The 16,292-nt window shown below is 41.9% G+C and overlaps 1 protein-coding gene across 11 annotated transcripts in view; it reads left to right on the top strand.

Annotated features, from left to right (window-relative positions):
* Nucleotides 1-12,963, top strand: part of PARP4 (poly(ADP-ribose) polymerase family member 4) — a 275,659-nt gene extending 262,696 nt beyond the window's left edge. For all 11 annotated transcript variants that reach the window (XM_073662418.1, XM_073662419.1, XM_073662416.1 and 8 more), the window contains one exon: nucleotides 9,214-12,963. In XM_073662418.1, coding sequence (XP_073518519.1) covers nucleotides 9,214-9,403 — 190 coding nt within the window. In that variant the 3' untranslated portion in view covers nucleotides 9,404-12,963. The remainder of the gene's footprint in view (nucleotides 1-9,213) is intronic.
* Nucleotides 12,964-16,292: the final 3,329 nt, after the last annotated feature.

The raw sequence follows: 16,292 nt of genomic DNA, 5'->3' as shown, positions 1-16,292 counted from the left end.
GGGACAAAAACTGAACTTGGAAATTATAGGCCGGTAAGCTTAACCTCTACTGTGTGTAAAATCCTGGAGGGTTTCCTAAGAGATGCTATACTAGAGTATCGGAAGAAGAATAACCTCATGACCCAATATCAACATGGGTTTACGAGGGACAGTTCCTGTCAGACTAATCTGATCAGTTTTTATGAGGAGGCAAGTTCTGGACTGGACCAAGGAAATGCAGTGGATGTTGTGTATATGGACTTTTCAAAAGCTTTTGATACGGTTCCACACAAAAGGTTGATACATAAAATGAGAACAATGGGCATAGGGGAAAATATATGTATGCAGGGTCGGACTGGGGTGCCTAGGGCCCACCAGGGGAACTGACTCTAGGGGCCCACACTACAGCCCACCATAAACGGTTTTATTACTTGTTATGCTTTTCTATAATGCACTATAATTACATAATTGGCCGCGCTGTGGAGCACCAAGCAGCAGGATTTTGTTCGAACAGTCATTCCGTACTGCCAGAGTCTCTTTAATGGTAACTTGTCACCTTGAAAAACGCTATTTATCTGAAGATATAGGGGTAATCTGCAGGTAAATAGGGTTTAAAGCCTGGTTAGACGGCTTAATGGAAATGCATTGGCTACACGGAGAAAATTACATTTTATTCTCCCTGCTGCCACTCGCTTCCTGTTATTGGGTCGGTGCAAGGAGGGAGACATTACAGTCACCGCGAACTACAAAGTGAGGATGCTGAAATAACGTCCGGCACCTTAATTGTGACATCTTCCATGGAGCCCAACCTCAGGCTGAGCTTCATTGAATGACTAACATGGCAGCAGCACCTGGCAACTAGTGCTGAGCGAGAGTGGTCTGATAAGGTGTGATCCCAGCATGCTCGGGTATTGTCTGAGTATCTTGTAGTGCTCTGCTAGTATGCTCGAGTCCCTGCGGTAGCATGTTTTGTGGCGATAGACAGATGCAACACATGCAGGTGACTGCATGCACCGGCCATCGTGCTATCTAAATGCCGCTGTCAGTGATTGACAAGGGCGCTTAAATACTCAAACAGCAGCAATCAAGGCGAGCTCTGATCACTGCTGTTACAGGCAGACGCCAGCTATGTAACACAGCCGACATCTGCCCGGTATGGAGCAGGCTCAGCTCCTGGACCTGCTCCATACAAGGACATCCCAATGGTGACAATTATGACAAGGTTAGCAAATTTCACTTGTCTATTCCCAAATGTGGAAAGACAAATGGAATTCCCTAACACATGTGAAAGAGACCTAATAGATTTAGTAAAGGTGCCCCAAGCATATGAATGTTATTACACACCACAATGTACAGTTACATACACGCATCTTACAAAAATACATATTATTCCAGATACGCAGACGCGCACAAACACATCAGTACATGAATACATCATCTGAACCACCATCATTTGTAAGGTCAGCCCCATATATCTTTGTATCACATAAACCTACAACTCCCAGTATGCAATTAACAATAGAGATACTGGGAGTTGTTATCAGTCATCATCAGACTGCGGACCATACAGGAACCACAGTACTGATGAGACACAGGCAGGATCACAAATGAACATTTACATCCAGGTATCTTACCTGAGACGTCTTCTCTGATTAGAGTCGTTCTCTTTCTGTTCTTCCTCTTGTCCAGTCTCCATGATGACTTTTCTCATCCACAGCTCGTCTCTGCAGACTTCCATCTTCTCCGGTCTTCTGCAGCACATCCCGACACGATGCCCTTAAAGATGGCAGTGTCATTATAATGCTCCTGAATAATAATATCTACACTGAGCCCCTGAATAAACCTAACTCTTACAATGCTCCCTGCACAAAACATGACATACACTCTACCCCTCTTATGGTACATGTTCTACACACTGTCCTCTCTTTACCATACTGGGCCCCCTCTCCACACTGTCCTCTTCTTACCATACTGGGCCCCCTCTTCACATTGTCCTCTCACACTGTGTCCCCCCTATACTGCCTAGTCTCTATACTGTGCCCCTTCATCACACTCCCCCCTCCTCAGCATACTGTTCCCTCATTTCTGTGCCTTCACACTGTTTCCCCCATACTGCCGCATCTCTATACCTTCCCCCACACTATCTATACCTAGTCTCTGTGCTGTGTCACCTCACACTTTTCTCCCTCCATACTGTCTCCTCACACTATTCCCCCACTCTCCATACTGTTTCCTCATACATCCCCCTTCCCCATTCTGTTACCGCACCCATTCCCACCCCTCCTCTAGTTCACCATACTGTTTCTTCACACATCTCCCCATTCTGTCTCCTAAAATTTCTCTCCCATCTCTCCCCAAATATAATAACTCTTCAGAAGAGCACACAGACATGCAGAAGCGCGCTTACACACACGAAAGCAAGCGCACACAGACACATGCTAAGGGCTCTTTCACACATCAGTACGTGCGCTGACAGTTTCCACACGCACCAGAGACATTGGTACACACAGACCCATTCAAATGAATGTGCACATGTCAGTGTGTTTCCACTTTCCACAGACCATGTGGTGTCCGTGGGCAAAACACTCTGATATGTCTGTTTTTTACCTGCTGCACCTCCCGCAAAACGTCCCGCACACTGATGACGGTTAGCGCTCTTTCCAAGCACCGGGTGCTGAACGCTGCCCTCATCATAGATCCCTGCCGGCGCTGCGATCAGCAGCAGCAGGGTCAATGATGAGAGTAGTTGTCTACTCCCGCCGTGTCCAACTGTAAAAATAGGAATAAAATAAAAAAATCCTTATACTCACCTCTCCTAAGTGTCACCTGCTGTAATAAGTGCAAGCGCTCACACCGAGGAGAATGACTCCTGCAGCGAGTGGGCCCCGGAGCTGCGCTCAACAAGGGGTGCCCTGTCAATCACTGAGCGCAGCTACGGGCCCGCTCGCTGCAGGAGTCATTCTCCTCGGCGTGAGCGCTCACACGGATTACAGCGGGTGAAATTTAGGAGAGGTGAGTATAAGGATTTTTAAATTTTATTCCTATTTTTACAGTTTGACACGGCGGGAGTCGACTATTACTCTCATCATTCACCCTGCTGCTGCTGATTGCAGCATCGGCAGGGATCTATGATGAGGGCAGCACCCAGCTCTTGGGAACAGCGCTAACTGTACACTGATTCCCAAGTACCAGTATGTGTCACATGGATGACACACAGGTGGACACGGATATCTCCAGTCCCGTAAATATCAGGACATGTGAAAGAGACCTAATATACACACGCAGATACACACTCACAGAAATGGGGACACGTACACATACAGGCAAGCACACACAGAAATGCACACGCAGTCATGCACAGACACACTCAGACAATCACACACAAAAATGCAGACACGCAGGGAAGTACGCACACACGTGTGAAGACACATATACACACATAGACATGCAGGCACTTAAATACATACACACAAACACATGCAGGCATATACACACACACACACAGGCTTATACACACACAGGCATATACACACACACACTGTACACACACACACAGGCATATACACACACAGCCATACACACACTGTACACACACAGGCATATACACACACAATGTACACACACACAGGCATATACACACACAATGTACACACACAGGCATATACACACACACAATGTACACACACACACAGGCATATACACACACACACATTGTACACACACACAGGCATATACACACACACTGTACACACACACTGTGCACAAGCACAGGCATATATACACACACACACACACACACACAGGCATATACAGTTATATGAAAAAGTTTGGGCACCCCTATTAATCTTAAGCTTAATGTTTTATAAAAATTGGTGTTTTTGCAACAGCTATTTCAGTTTGATATATGTAATAACTGCTGGACACAGTAATGTTTCTGTCTTGAAATGAGGTTTATTGTACTAACATAAAATGTGCAATCTGCATTCAAACAAAATTTGACAGGTGCATAAGTATGGGCACCTCACCAGAAAAGTGACATTAATATTTAGTAGATCCTCCTTTTGCAAAAATAACAGCCTCTAGTCGCTTCCTGTAGCTTTTAATGAGTTCCTGGATGAAGGTATTTTTGACCATTCCTCTTTACAAAACAATTCCAGTTCAGTTAAGTTTGATGGTCGCCGAGCATGGACAGCCCTCTTCAAATGATCCCACAGATGTTCAATGATATTCAGGTCTGGAAACTTGGATGGCCATTCCAGAACATTGTAATTGTTCCTCTGCATGAATGCCTGAGTAGATTTGGAGCGGTGTTTTGGATCATTGTCTTGCTGAAAGATCCATCCCCTGCGTAACTTCAACTTTGTCACTGATTCTTGAACATTATTGTCAAGAATCTGCTGATACCGAGTGGAATCCATGCGTCCCTCAACTTTAACAAGATTCCCGGTGCCGGCATTGGCCACACAGCCCCAAAGCATGATGGAACCTCCACCAAATTTTTCTGTGGGTAGCAAGTGTTTTTCTTGGAATGCTGTGTTTTTTTGCCGCCTTGCATAACGCCTTTTTGTATGACCAAACAATTCAATCTTGGTGTCATCAGTCCACAGGACCTTCTTCCAAAAAGAAATTGGCTTCTCCAAATGTGCTTTTGCATACCTCAGCCGACTCTGTTTGTGGCGTGCTTGCAGAAACGGCTTCTTTCGCATCACTCTCCCATACAGCTTCTCCTTGTGCAAAGTGCGTTGTATAGTTGACCGATGCACAGTGACACCATCTGCAGCAAGTTGATGCTGCAGCTCTCTGGAGGTGGTCTAAGGATTGTCCTTGACTGATCTCACCATTCTTCTTCTCTGCCTTTCTGATGTTTTTCTTGGCCTGCCACTTCTGGATTTAACAAGAACTGTCCCTGTGTTCTTCCATTTCCTTACTATGTTCCTCACAGTGGAAACTGACAGGTTAAATCTCTGAGACAGCTTTTTGTATCCTTCCCCTGAACAACTATGTTGAATAATCTTTGTTTTCAGATCATTTGACAGTTGTTTTGAGGAGCCCATGATGCTACTCTTCAGAGGAGATTCAAACAGGAGAACAACTTGCAAGTGGCCACTTTAAGTAGCTTTTCTCATGATTGCATACACCTGGCTATGAAGTTCAAAGCTCAATGAGGTTACAAAACCAAAAAAGTGCTTTAGTAAGTCAGTAAAAAGTAGGTAGGAGTATTTAAAACAAGAAAATGATAAGGGTGCCCATACTTATGCACCTGTCAAATTTTGTTTGAATGCAGATTGCACATTTTCTGTTAGTACAATAAACCTCATTTCAAGGCAGAAACATTACTGTGTCCAACAGTTATTACATATATCAAACTGAAATAGCTGTTGCAAAAACACCAATTTTTATAAAACATTAAGCTTAAGATTAATAGGGGTGCCCAAACTTTTTCATATAACTGTACACACACATGCAAGCAGCATATACACAAAAAATCATACCAACACACACAAATATTACAGTACCTTGGCTTGTCTCCAGTCCGGCCCATATAGTGTACAGATGCGCTCCTAAGGTGGGAGACTGCAGTGCAGGGCGCGCTGTGACGTCACTTTTAGCAGACGTGCGGCCCTGTCTGCTAAGTGTGACGCTGCAGTGCTGCCCCTGCTCTCCTGCTCCCAGGCCCCTCCCGATACTATCCTTGGCATTGCGGCAGTAAAAGTGCGTGCGTGTGCCCTTAAAAGGCCTGCGACCACTTTTTTTTTTTTTTTTTTTTTTTTAATACTCCTCTGTCTTCTCTGCAGGGGGCCCGGGGCCCACCGGGAAGTTTCCCGGCCCCCCGCCAGGCCAGTCCGAGCCTGTATGTATGTGGGTTAAGAACTGGCTTAGTGATAGGAAACAAAGGGTGGTTATTAATGGAACACACTCAGACTGGGTCTCAGTTAACAGTGGGGTACCACAGGGGTCAGTATTGGGCCCGCTTCTTTTTAACATATTTATTAATGACCTTAAATTGCATTCTGTGCAATTTAAGGGTGTGGCATCCCCTTTGTTGAGCTGATTAGTATATATGTAGCTTACCACGGGCCTGGGTGGTCTGGAGTTGGGACCCGGTCCTATTTGTCTACCCTTTTATATGCATTACTTCAACTTTGATATACAGTAAGGTTTTTAATATAGGCAGTATAGGTACCGTCCCAATTTAGGGTCACCTTGCCGCTGGTGGGACGGCTTGTATACTTTTTTTGATCAAAAATAGTTCACTAAGTACCCTATATTTATTATGCAACTTTGCTTTACATTTATATATAATGATGGTAGGGTATGAGATATATTTTTGTCTTTTGTAGGTTTTGCTTCTTTTTGCTAGTGTGAACATGCTCCTATTTCTTGCATGTCTACCATCTTAGACCTCAGTTCACATTGCTTGGTTTTTTGTCTTTTTTGCATTCTGTGCAATTTAAGGGTGTGGCATCCCCTTTGTTGAGCTGATTAGTATATATGTAGCTTACCACGGGCCTGGGTGGTCTGGAGTTGGGACCCGGTCCTATTTGTCTACCCTTTTATATGCATTACTTCAACTTTGATATACAGTAAGGTTTTTAATATAGGCAGTATAGGTACCGTCCCAATTTAGGGTCACCTTGCCGCTGGTGGGACGGCTTGTATACTTTTTTTGATCAAAAATAGTTCACTAAGTACCCTATATTTATTATGCAACTTTGCTTTACATTTATATATAATGATGGTAGGGTATGAGATATATTTTTGTCTTTTGTAGGTTTTGCTTCTTTTTGCTAGTGTGAACATGCTCCTATTTCTTGCATGTCTACCATCTTAGACCTCAGTTCACATTGCTTGGTTTTTTGTAGGGGGCATACAGAGTAATATTTCAATATTTGCAGATGACACTAAACTCTGCAGGGTAATCAATACAGAGGAGGACAATTTTATATTACAGGAGGATCTATGTAAACTAGAAGCTTGGGCTGATAAATGTCAAATGAGCTTTAATGGGGATAAATGTAAGGTAATGCACTTGGGCAGAGGAAATAAAATGTATAATTATATGCTTAATTGTAAAACACTGGGCAAAACTGTAACTGAAAAAGACCTGGGTGTATTGGTGGACGACAAGCTCACGTTTGGTGGCCAGTGTCAGGCAGCTGCTGCAAAGGCAAATAAAATAATGGGATGCATTAAAAGAGGCATAGATGCTCATGAGGAGAAGATAATTTTACCTCTATACAAGTCATTAGTGCGACCACACTTAGAATACTGTGTACAGTTCTGGTCTCCGGTGAATAAGAAAGACATAGCTGAACTAGAGAGGGTGCAGAGAAGAGCGACCAAGGTTATTAGAGGACTGGGGGGTCTGCAATACCAAGACAGGTTATTACACTTGGGGTTATTTACTGTGGAAAACGAAGGCTTAGGGGTGATCTTATTACTATGTACAAGTATATGAGGGGACAGTACAAAGACCTTTCTACTGATCTTTTTACTCTGAGGCCAGAGACGGGGACAAGGGGGCATCTTCTACGTCTGGAGGAAAGAAGGTTTAATCATAATCACAGACGCAGATTCTTTACTGTAAGAGCAGTGAGACTATGGAACTCTCTGCCGCATGATGTTGTAATGAGTGATTCACTACTAAAATTTAAGAAGGGCATGGATGCCTTTCTTGAAAAGTATAATATTACAGGTTATATATACTAGAGTCCTTGATAGGGCGTTGATCCAGGGAACTAGTCTGATTGTCGTATGGAGTCGGGAAGGAATTTTTTTCCCCAATGTGGAGCTTAGTGTTTGCCACATGGGGTTTTTTGCCTTCCTCTGGATCAACATGTTAGGCTATGGGTTGAACTAGATGGACTTAGGTTTTAAGGTTGAAGGAAGACTAAGTTACTATGTTACTCTTAGCTTATATAGCAAAAACCTTCTGTCCGCTTCCCTTTAATAGAACAGAATATATATTTAAAGTAACATTTCTATGAAAGAGAATATGCCACAATCTACGCATGTAATAAATAAATTATACATCATTAATGATATAGAAAATGTATGATTTTATTTAAAGAGTAATTGTTGTTTTAATTTTTATTTCATAAATTAATAGTGCATAAGAAAAAAGGAAACTTTGTAATATATCTTATCAGAGAACGCTGCTTCTTTGTCCGCCAGGACTGATCATTCATGATAATTTTTTTTTAATTTTTTCCTGAGCTGTGTAGAGGTTACTGTGTAGGGTTAGGGTTAGAAGAGGTAGGAACTGAGCAGTCACTGGTGTTATCCTGGGTTATTTGCTCTCCAGCCTTATAATAGAGGTATACTCTGATAACATTGAATTGACTGCCGAAAGCTGGGCCTCTCTGAATTTAGGATTCAGGGTTGTCCACATTGACAGATTAAGAAATAAATAGCAACAAGTCATACATTTAAAAAAGTGTTCAACATAAAAAGTTCTACTAAAAAAAGAAAAAATAAGATAAAAAATAATATATTAAATACAAAGATAAGTAGACTAAGCTAAAAAAAAGGTTGTAACATGTCAAGATCACAAACAGTCTAGGTTGGGGTAATAACAGAACAAATACTTTCTATGACTTAATTTCATATTTTTTACCAATCTCCCATACATTACGTATTGATAATAATCACAGGTTTTGCATTGTGAATATATGTCACGTGCATTCCACAAAATTATTAATACAGAATAGGAAAATTGAGTAAAAACTTCAGTTTGATCTATATCTATTCAATAACATAATATTTAATGTGCAACTATATAATGGGATGTAAACCAAACAGTGCAAAAAAAAAGATGTTAATATCTATTTTGGTTAACTGTGTGGGGAAAACACAACTCATGTACCTAATTAATTCCAATAATGTATGCTTTTGTTAGGTATATACTTTTTTTTTTACGCTGTAGGAAAGTGTCCTCTTCTGCGCTTTCTTATACCTTGGCACACAGGAATACGTTTTTTTTTTTGTCTTTTTTTTCAATCTTTGGGCAACATATCTTTATGCCTTTACAGTGTCATATTTTGGAGTTTTCGATCAGATGTATTTGACAAAAGTCAAAAATTAGCAGAGCCTTTATGCTAAATGTTTCAATGTAAAGAAGCAAAAAATGTTGTAATAGTTTATTTGCTGTTATGTCAAAGATAGTTATTGTTCAATAAATGGTGATTGCTTGTGTTGAATTTCTGACTTTCCTGGGTTTGTTTCTTTGAACAGTTCGCTGTATCCGAGCATTGAGAAAGCAATTGAATGGGCGATAAAATCGGACCGCCAGTATCCTGGAATCTGTATGCGGCTTGGTTTGGGGAAAGACTGGGATCACGCAACACGCCAGTTATTGGGCTTGGATCCAATATCTACAACTTCGGATCTTCACTCCGTTTCTGAATTTTTATTTCTGTCATGATCATATTTTGCTTTTTCTTTGCTTTAATAAGGTTTTCAAGTGCTTTTCCACAAAACTCACAGTCATGATGATGTAAAAGTGTTTATCCACAGTATAAATTATGCCTTTTATCCAGTCACCTAAACATAATGAGGCTGATTTACTAATAGTCATTTAAAACTAGAGCCATGTAGAAACTTAAACTAAAAAGTTTTAAAAGTGTGCAGCATTTATCAGAGGGGATCATGCGGTCTGGTGCATCTTACACCGTCTAGTCTAAGTCTATACCATCTATTAGTTGCCTTTGTTGCAATAGTTTGTGCTCACATTTTGGCACACGGTGTCACATTTCCAGTAACATGCAACCTTTAAATGCACGCATTGTCACTAAACATGTACGACATTTTTTGGGGGGCTAATTAAGACGGATTTCTGGTGCATATAGCTTAGTAAATCTCGCCCCAGTGTATTAATAGCAAATACCTTTATTCTGCAACTTGGTCCACGTTTTCCACTAATCTTCCAATAGGTGGCACTAGAGTTCAAGTCCTCTTCCTCTCTGAAGAGACAATTTCCATATTAAATTTCCCAGAGGAGCATGCTATTTCAGACCTGGCATACCACTCTCCACAAGGAGAAAGCTCACCCCTTAGATCCCAGCCTTAGCCTCTCACTCAGCCAAATCAGATCTCTTGCTTTGCACTGATGAGGGGCAAAACCCCGAAACACCGTGTCTACAAATTGAGATTCTGATTTGGCTTTTATCCGAAGTCATATTTCCAGGCTCATTAAAGGGTCGATAATGACTTGTCATCCTTCTCCCACTGAGCCCGGCTCAAGAACTCCTGGTTTATATAAAGATTTTGGGCTTTGATATAAATCCTAGGTCTAAGTTCTGTCGCTGATATTCTCTCTGTGGCAAGTGCTGAAAGTCATGATGTATTACATATATATATGTCCTTGAAAGGGACTTATTAGGCAAATTACCCATCCATCTAAAACCACATTGATTTAGAGGTTAGTTATCTAGAGTTTCACTGGACAGTCCGATTTCTTTCTTCTGGATTAGAATTTTTTGCACCGAAATTTAAAGGATATAAACACCCATGGGGTGGAGGGGCATTATTTTTTACTTAAATACATGTATTTGTAGCAAGTTTCGCAATTGGGTTTTAAACATTTTGAACCATTTGGCTTCTACAGCTTGAATGCTGTAAAATTCTGTAGTTTGTAGAATGAGGTAAATAGTGACAACACTTATTAGTACATTTTCAGAATAGGCTCTTGTGTGTGAATGAGTTATTTCTGGCCAATATATGACTTCTATCCTACATCTTACCCAGTTTCCATCTCTGCAATTGCTATCTCTTAATTTTCAATTGACTCTGAGCTGGTGGGAGGAGGGTTTCTGCTTTGATGTCTCCCATACACAGTACACACACAGATGAATTCCTGCTCTTCATTCCTTAGTGAGCACACATAGAGAAGCAGCATGGATGACAATATACAACAGTACTAAGCTGTGTAGATGTGAATCCAGTTCTAGGGTGAGATAAAAGGCTTGTTAGAAAGCTCAGCACCATCTATTTGCCTTTTTCCTCACTTCTCCTCTCTCCATAGAGTATAATAAGTCTGGCAGTTTCATCTTTTCTTGAGCAAGAGGAATTTGAGATATCTTTTGAGAGTGGATGACAAGTTCAGGAGTCATGGGAAAGAGGAAGTGGTGGATGATAAGTGGAGATTTAAGCATATTTCTCTGAGGAATTTTAAGTGAAACATGCAGTGAGTGTCTAGAGCCTGCATCCTTCATCTACAGTTGGTGTTTTTTGTTGGTGTGTGGTCCAGTATGAATTACCACACCTTTATTTTGTTCTATTGTGTTTAGCCAGTTCTGAGGTGTCTTTTTAGAGGGCTATTGTTTGTGGGGATTTATTCATTAAAGGGGTTGTCTGGGACTTTTGTGTTTATGACCAATTCTTGTGGGGGTGTGACTCTCGGCACCCTGTGGATCATCTGTTCCCAGTGCCAACGGCGGCCAGATGTGCTCAGTTGCGGAACTGAACTACACAGCCCCATCAACTGCATAGTGGCCGCGGTCTGATACTGCACAAATATAACCCCTATAAATTCGAGTAGGGGGCGGATGTCCAGTACCTAACCGCGGCCACTTTGCAGTTGATGGAGCTATGCTGTGCAGCTCCTCAATTGAGCATATCGACCGCCACGGGAACCAGACATCTGATCAACAGGGGTGCCGGTTGTGGTACCCACACTGATCAGATATTGATGAACCTTCCTAAGGATACACCATGAATATAAAAGACCTGGACAACCCCTTTAATTGGATATTATTAGCCTTACATTCTCCCAGTCACCTCTCTGTTTTTTGACATGATATAATTCTCTGTGATGTCACATTTGCGCTATCTACATTTATCAGCCATTTTGCCGCTGCCTTGTGCTTGCACACTGTACTGCAGGACATATGTATGGTTATCCAGGTTGTCCCATCTTATTTGGTCTTTTGTGAGGTTTTAACCTTTTTTTGTGCTGTTTGATGATACTTTTATTCAATGATGGCTTTATCTGTGCGCTAATAAAAACAATTATTTTTTCTTATATATTTGCTCTGCACGTTTCTGGTAAATGCATTACCAATTTCTGTTGTGCATTGAGGCTTGCTACCTAGAGGTGTTTTTCATTGGTGGTTTCTCTGTTATGGCTAGCACAGGCTTCTTCTGCAGTAGAGTTGAGGAGAGCTGGGGATCTCTATCAGGTTTCATGATTTTATAGAATTTTTGCTTTGAGATTACATTTTTATCAATAGGTACTGAAACATTATGCTTTTAGTTCCTTATCATTGTTAAAGGGAGTCAGTCACCCCAAATTTACACTTCAAACTCTCCTGCACTGAAGTGATGGCAAAGAAGACTTTCGATGTCAGCAGTGAGGAGAGAGCGAATTATGTGCTCTGTGCTGCACTGAAGTGATGGCAAAGGAGACGCTCGATGTCAGCAGCGAGGAGAGAGTGAATTATGTTCTCTCTACTGCACAGGGACAGTGATCACATAACTAAGGTTGTAATGGTGCATTGAGATGTTTACCAACGCCAGGGGTGCAGAGTGCCTTCATTTGCATATTATAATAAAGGGTTTTTTTATTGCACCCAATGCAAGATTTGCTCCCAGACAACAAGCGCCGCTTTGTAGCCCCAGCCTGAATGATAGCTTTGGTCCACTACAGGCATCAGATCCCACCAATATCAGCTGCCAATAAATATCTGTTTCTATATCAATACTTTAGGAGTGAGCTTGCCGATAGCAGTACACTTGTTCTACCAGTCAATGTATGAGACCATAATCAAAGTTAATCATGTTGTCAGGACTGGTGAGATGATCTCTGTGCGGCTGCGTGACTTGCATAATGTTAAATTCACTGACTTACATGTGTGATCTATTCTGCATATAATTTATCGATCTCTAGAAGGATTAAAAGGAAACATTTCATGTATTTATCCTGACTTATATATTCCAGTGTATAATGACATTCAATGTTGTTCTTCAAATATATAAATGATTGTATACAGCGTGACTAAAGCTTTTTCTTTGATTCGCCACCTTTCTTCTTCCACGTGATTCATATTTTCTGTAACTTGAACAAACTAGAAAAAGTTTCAGTTGAAAAAGTAATTGCACCCTTTAACTTAGTACTATTCAAAATAAAAGTATTCATGAAGATGAATATTACGGCAAAGCTCAGGTGTATTTGGCAAATCACGTATCTACTTCAGCTTGGGAGTCCTCTGGTAGTTCAGTGTATAACTGAGGCTAATATTTCTGCCAAATACACACTTCAATTAACTAACCTTAGTCTTAAAATGCGTCAAATTTATCACAGTGGCTCATGCTGGATGAATAATCTGGTGCATAATTTAGACTGCCCAATCTAAAGCCCCCATACACCTTCAGTGGTTCAGCCAGAAGTTATCTCGGCCAAGCACAACTCTGTTCTTTATAAAAGGTCTGTTCCCAGACATGTCAGGCGGCAGCTTATCTCTGGGAGAACAAAAGAATTAGACATCGGACATGCGGGAACTTTAACTCCCCCAATAATCATCTGTCTGGGGCCCTCATACACATTAAACTGTCAGCTGAGCCAGTAGAAATTGGTGGGTTTCTGCCAACGTTAATATAATGTGTATGGGGTTCAAGTATTCAGTAGAGATGAGCGAACCCGAGTTTAAAAGTTTGGGGTCTGTACCGGACACTAAGTGTCATATGTTAAAAGCCAAACACTGTCTTCTCGTGGAAGTCCGTTGTAATGTTCAGAGTTCCAGGGCAAGTCCGGAGAGAGAATGTTCCAGCTCAAAATTTTGGGTCTCCATTGTTTTTAATGGGGTTCGGGTTCTGGTTCAAGTTCGGGTACAGTTCAGGTACCCGAACCCAACATTGGAATAAAGTTCGGGTCTGGTACCAGAACCCTGACCATCACAGGTCCGCTCATCCCTAGCCTTCAGTCGGCATTTTAAATTACAAGTCTGGAGTCCCTCTATGTGACTGCAGACTTGTGAATCCTCACAGTGCGCACAATTAGCATTCTCCAGAACTGGCGCTAGGAGCGGGCGAACCCATGACTGCAAGAATGTGATTTGCATACATGATGGGTGCGGCCTCATTCAGGTAACGTGTATTGAGCGAGGCACATTTAGTCGGAATTTGGCCAGAGATATGCAAATCGTATACCTGCGGTCATATGACCACCTGCGCAAACAAATCCTTACACTCTGCACTGTGAGGATTCACAAGTCTGCAGTCACATAGAGTAACTGAAGACTTGAACTCCAAGCCTGAACAGCCCTCTTCAGTTTAGCTAAAAAGAAAACTCGAGAACACTTTTATAAAATTTGGTGTTTCATTGACAGCTCCTCAATGTCCCTTCTCACTGCTGCTGAGATCTCACACTGCTCATTACAAGCTGTAGCTGTCAGGCTGGGTGGGTGGAGACTGAATACACTTGAACTCATGAACTCTCATTCTTTAGCTGGACTCATAAAATACAATTCTTAATACCAGATTTATACAGCCATTTTGACTTTTTTTTTCCAAAGTGAATACACCAGTCTCATCAGTTCTAAGATCTTTTTAATAACATGTACAGTTTATAATGTAAAATTTGGTGACTGATCTGCTTTAGCGGAACCATAGCACTCCAGCGAGCCCCACGTCCCATTCATAGTTTACCAGGCACAGCTCGTTACTTTTGGTAGTGAGTGTGCCTGGTCTTACCAGGTTATCTCATTCAAATAAATGGGACTGGGGTTGTAAATATGCAGTTTACTGTATAGAGCATTATAAACAATGAAAGAGCAGCATTTCTCACTGGACCTTTGTGACCCCCTTCAGACAGCTGATGGGAGAACTGAGGGTCATACCACCACCGATACACCATTGTTTTCCTGTCCCATGGGTGCATAACTTTTTTTGGTCCAAGGGCGACATAGTCTTACTGAACCAACCAATCCCAAGGGCCGCCAAACATTTTAAAGAAGTACTTACATTAATACATCACCAGAACCAAGCTTTGAGTATTTCAGGAGAATTTGGAAAGTTTGCCAAATCCTCCTCATAATCTCAAATCTTTAAATTTTGAGAATTTTTAAGTTTTAATACAGCCATGAAGCACGTTATGGAAGTGATACATTTGTACAAGATCAAAACCACCAACAGCACAAGTGCAGCTCTAGAACCACCGTCATGAATGCAGAGCCAGAACTACCATCAGTGCATGAATTCAGCACCAGAAACAGTCATTAAATGAATGGAGCACCAGAAACACCGTCAGTACATGAATGGAGCACCAGAACCACCATCAGTAGATGTATACCGCACCAAGCTAACTAAAGTGATTAATTGAAATGTCAGATCAAGCCCATATACAATTGTATCGCATGAACCTACAATTCCCAGTATGTTCTTAACAATGGTAAGGAGATACTGAGAGTTTTTGTTACCAGCCATCATCAGATTGGCTGGTAACAACAACAAGGTAAACAAACAAAGGGCTTAGCTTAGCTTGAGAAGACACCAGAGAGAAAACACAAACTGTCCTCCACGTTTAGTCCAAGAAGAAACTAGCCGACTACTAGTACTCCAGGCATGGACAGAGGAACATAGAACTAGCACCGGCGACTCTCTGGAGACACAGAGTATTTAACTTCCAAGCAAAGGTGTGTCAATTAGCAGCAGAAGGTGGAGGTCGCTGCTGGGTTCTAAAGGGAAAAGCATATCACTACACTACAGAGATGAGAGGATCAAGAAGGCGTCTGCAATGCCAAGCGCAGTGACCTTCTACAGCCTGATCCAGAGCGACTGTCTGTCACACTTGATACACCCGTGACAGTACCCTCCCTTCTATGAGTGGCCTCCGGACACTCAGGACCAAGTTTCCCAAGATGAGAGGTGTGGAACCAGCCTAGGGGCATTCACCTCGGATGCCGAAACCCACATCCTTTCCTCTGGACCATAACCTCTGCAGTGCACCAAGTACTGTAGGGAACGACGCTGGAGATGAGAATCCACAAACCTCAAAATTTTAAACTCCAAATTGCCATCAACCATGATTGGGGGCGGCGGCAGGGGAGAGGACTCAAGAGGTTCTACATATTTCTTGAGCAGAGACCTGTGAAACACATTGTGGATCTTAAGGGTCTGAGGTAGCTCAAGACGAAAAGCTGCTGAGCTAATGATGGCGGTTATTTTATAGGGACCAATAAATCTAGGTCCCAGCTTCCAGGAAGGAACCTTTAACTTGATATTCCTGGAAAACAACCACACAAAGTCATTCACACATAGGTCCGGACCTGGCGAGCGTTTCCTGTCAGCCATACGTTTGTACCTGTCTACCATGATCT

Source organism: Phyllobates terribilis, unplaced genomic scaffold, assembly GCF_046119375.1.
Source record: "Phyllobates terribilis strain yellow unplaced genomic scaffold, ASM4611937v1 Scaffold_2__4_contigs__length_985480577, whole genome shotgun sequence".
NCBI lineage: Eukaryota > Metazoa > Chordata > Amphibia > Anura > Dendrobatidae > Phyllobates > Phyllobates terribilis.
This window is presented reverse-complemented; position numbering and strand designations above follow the sequence as displayed.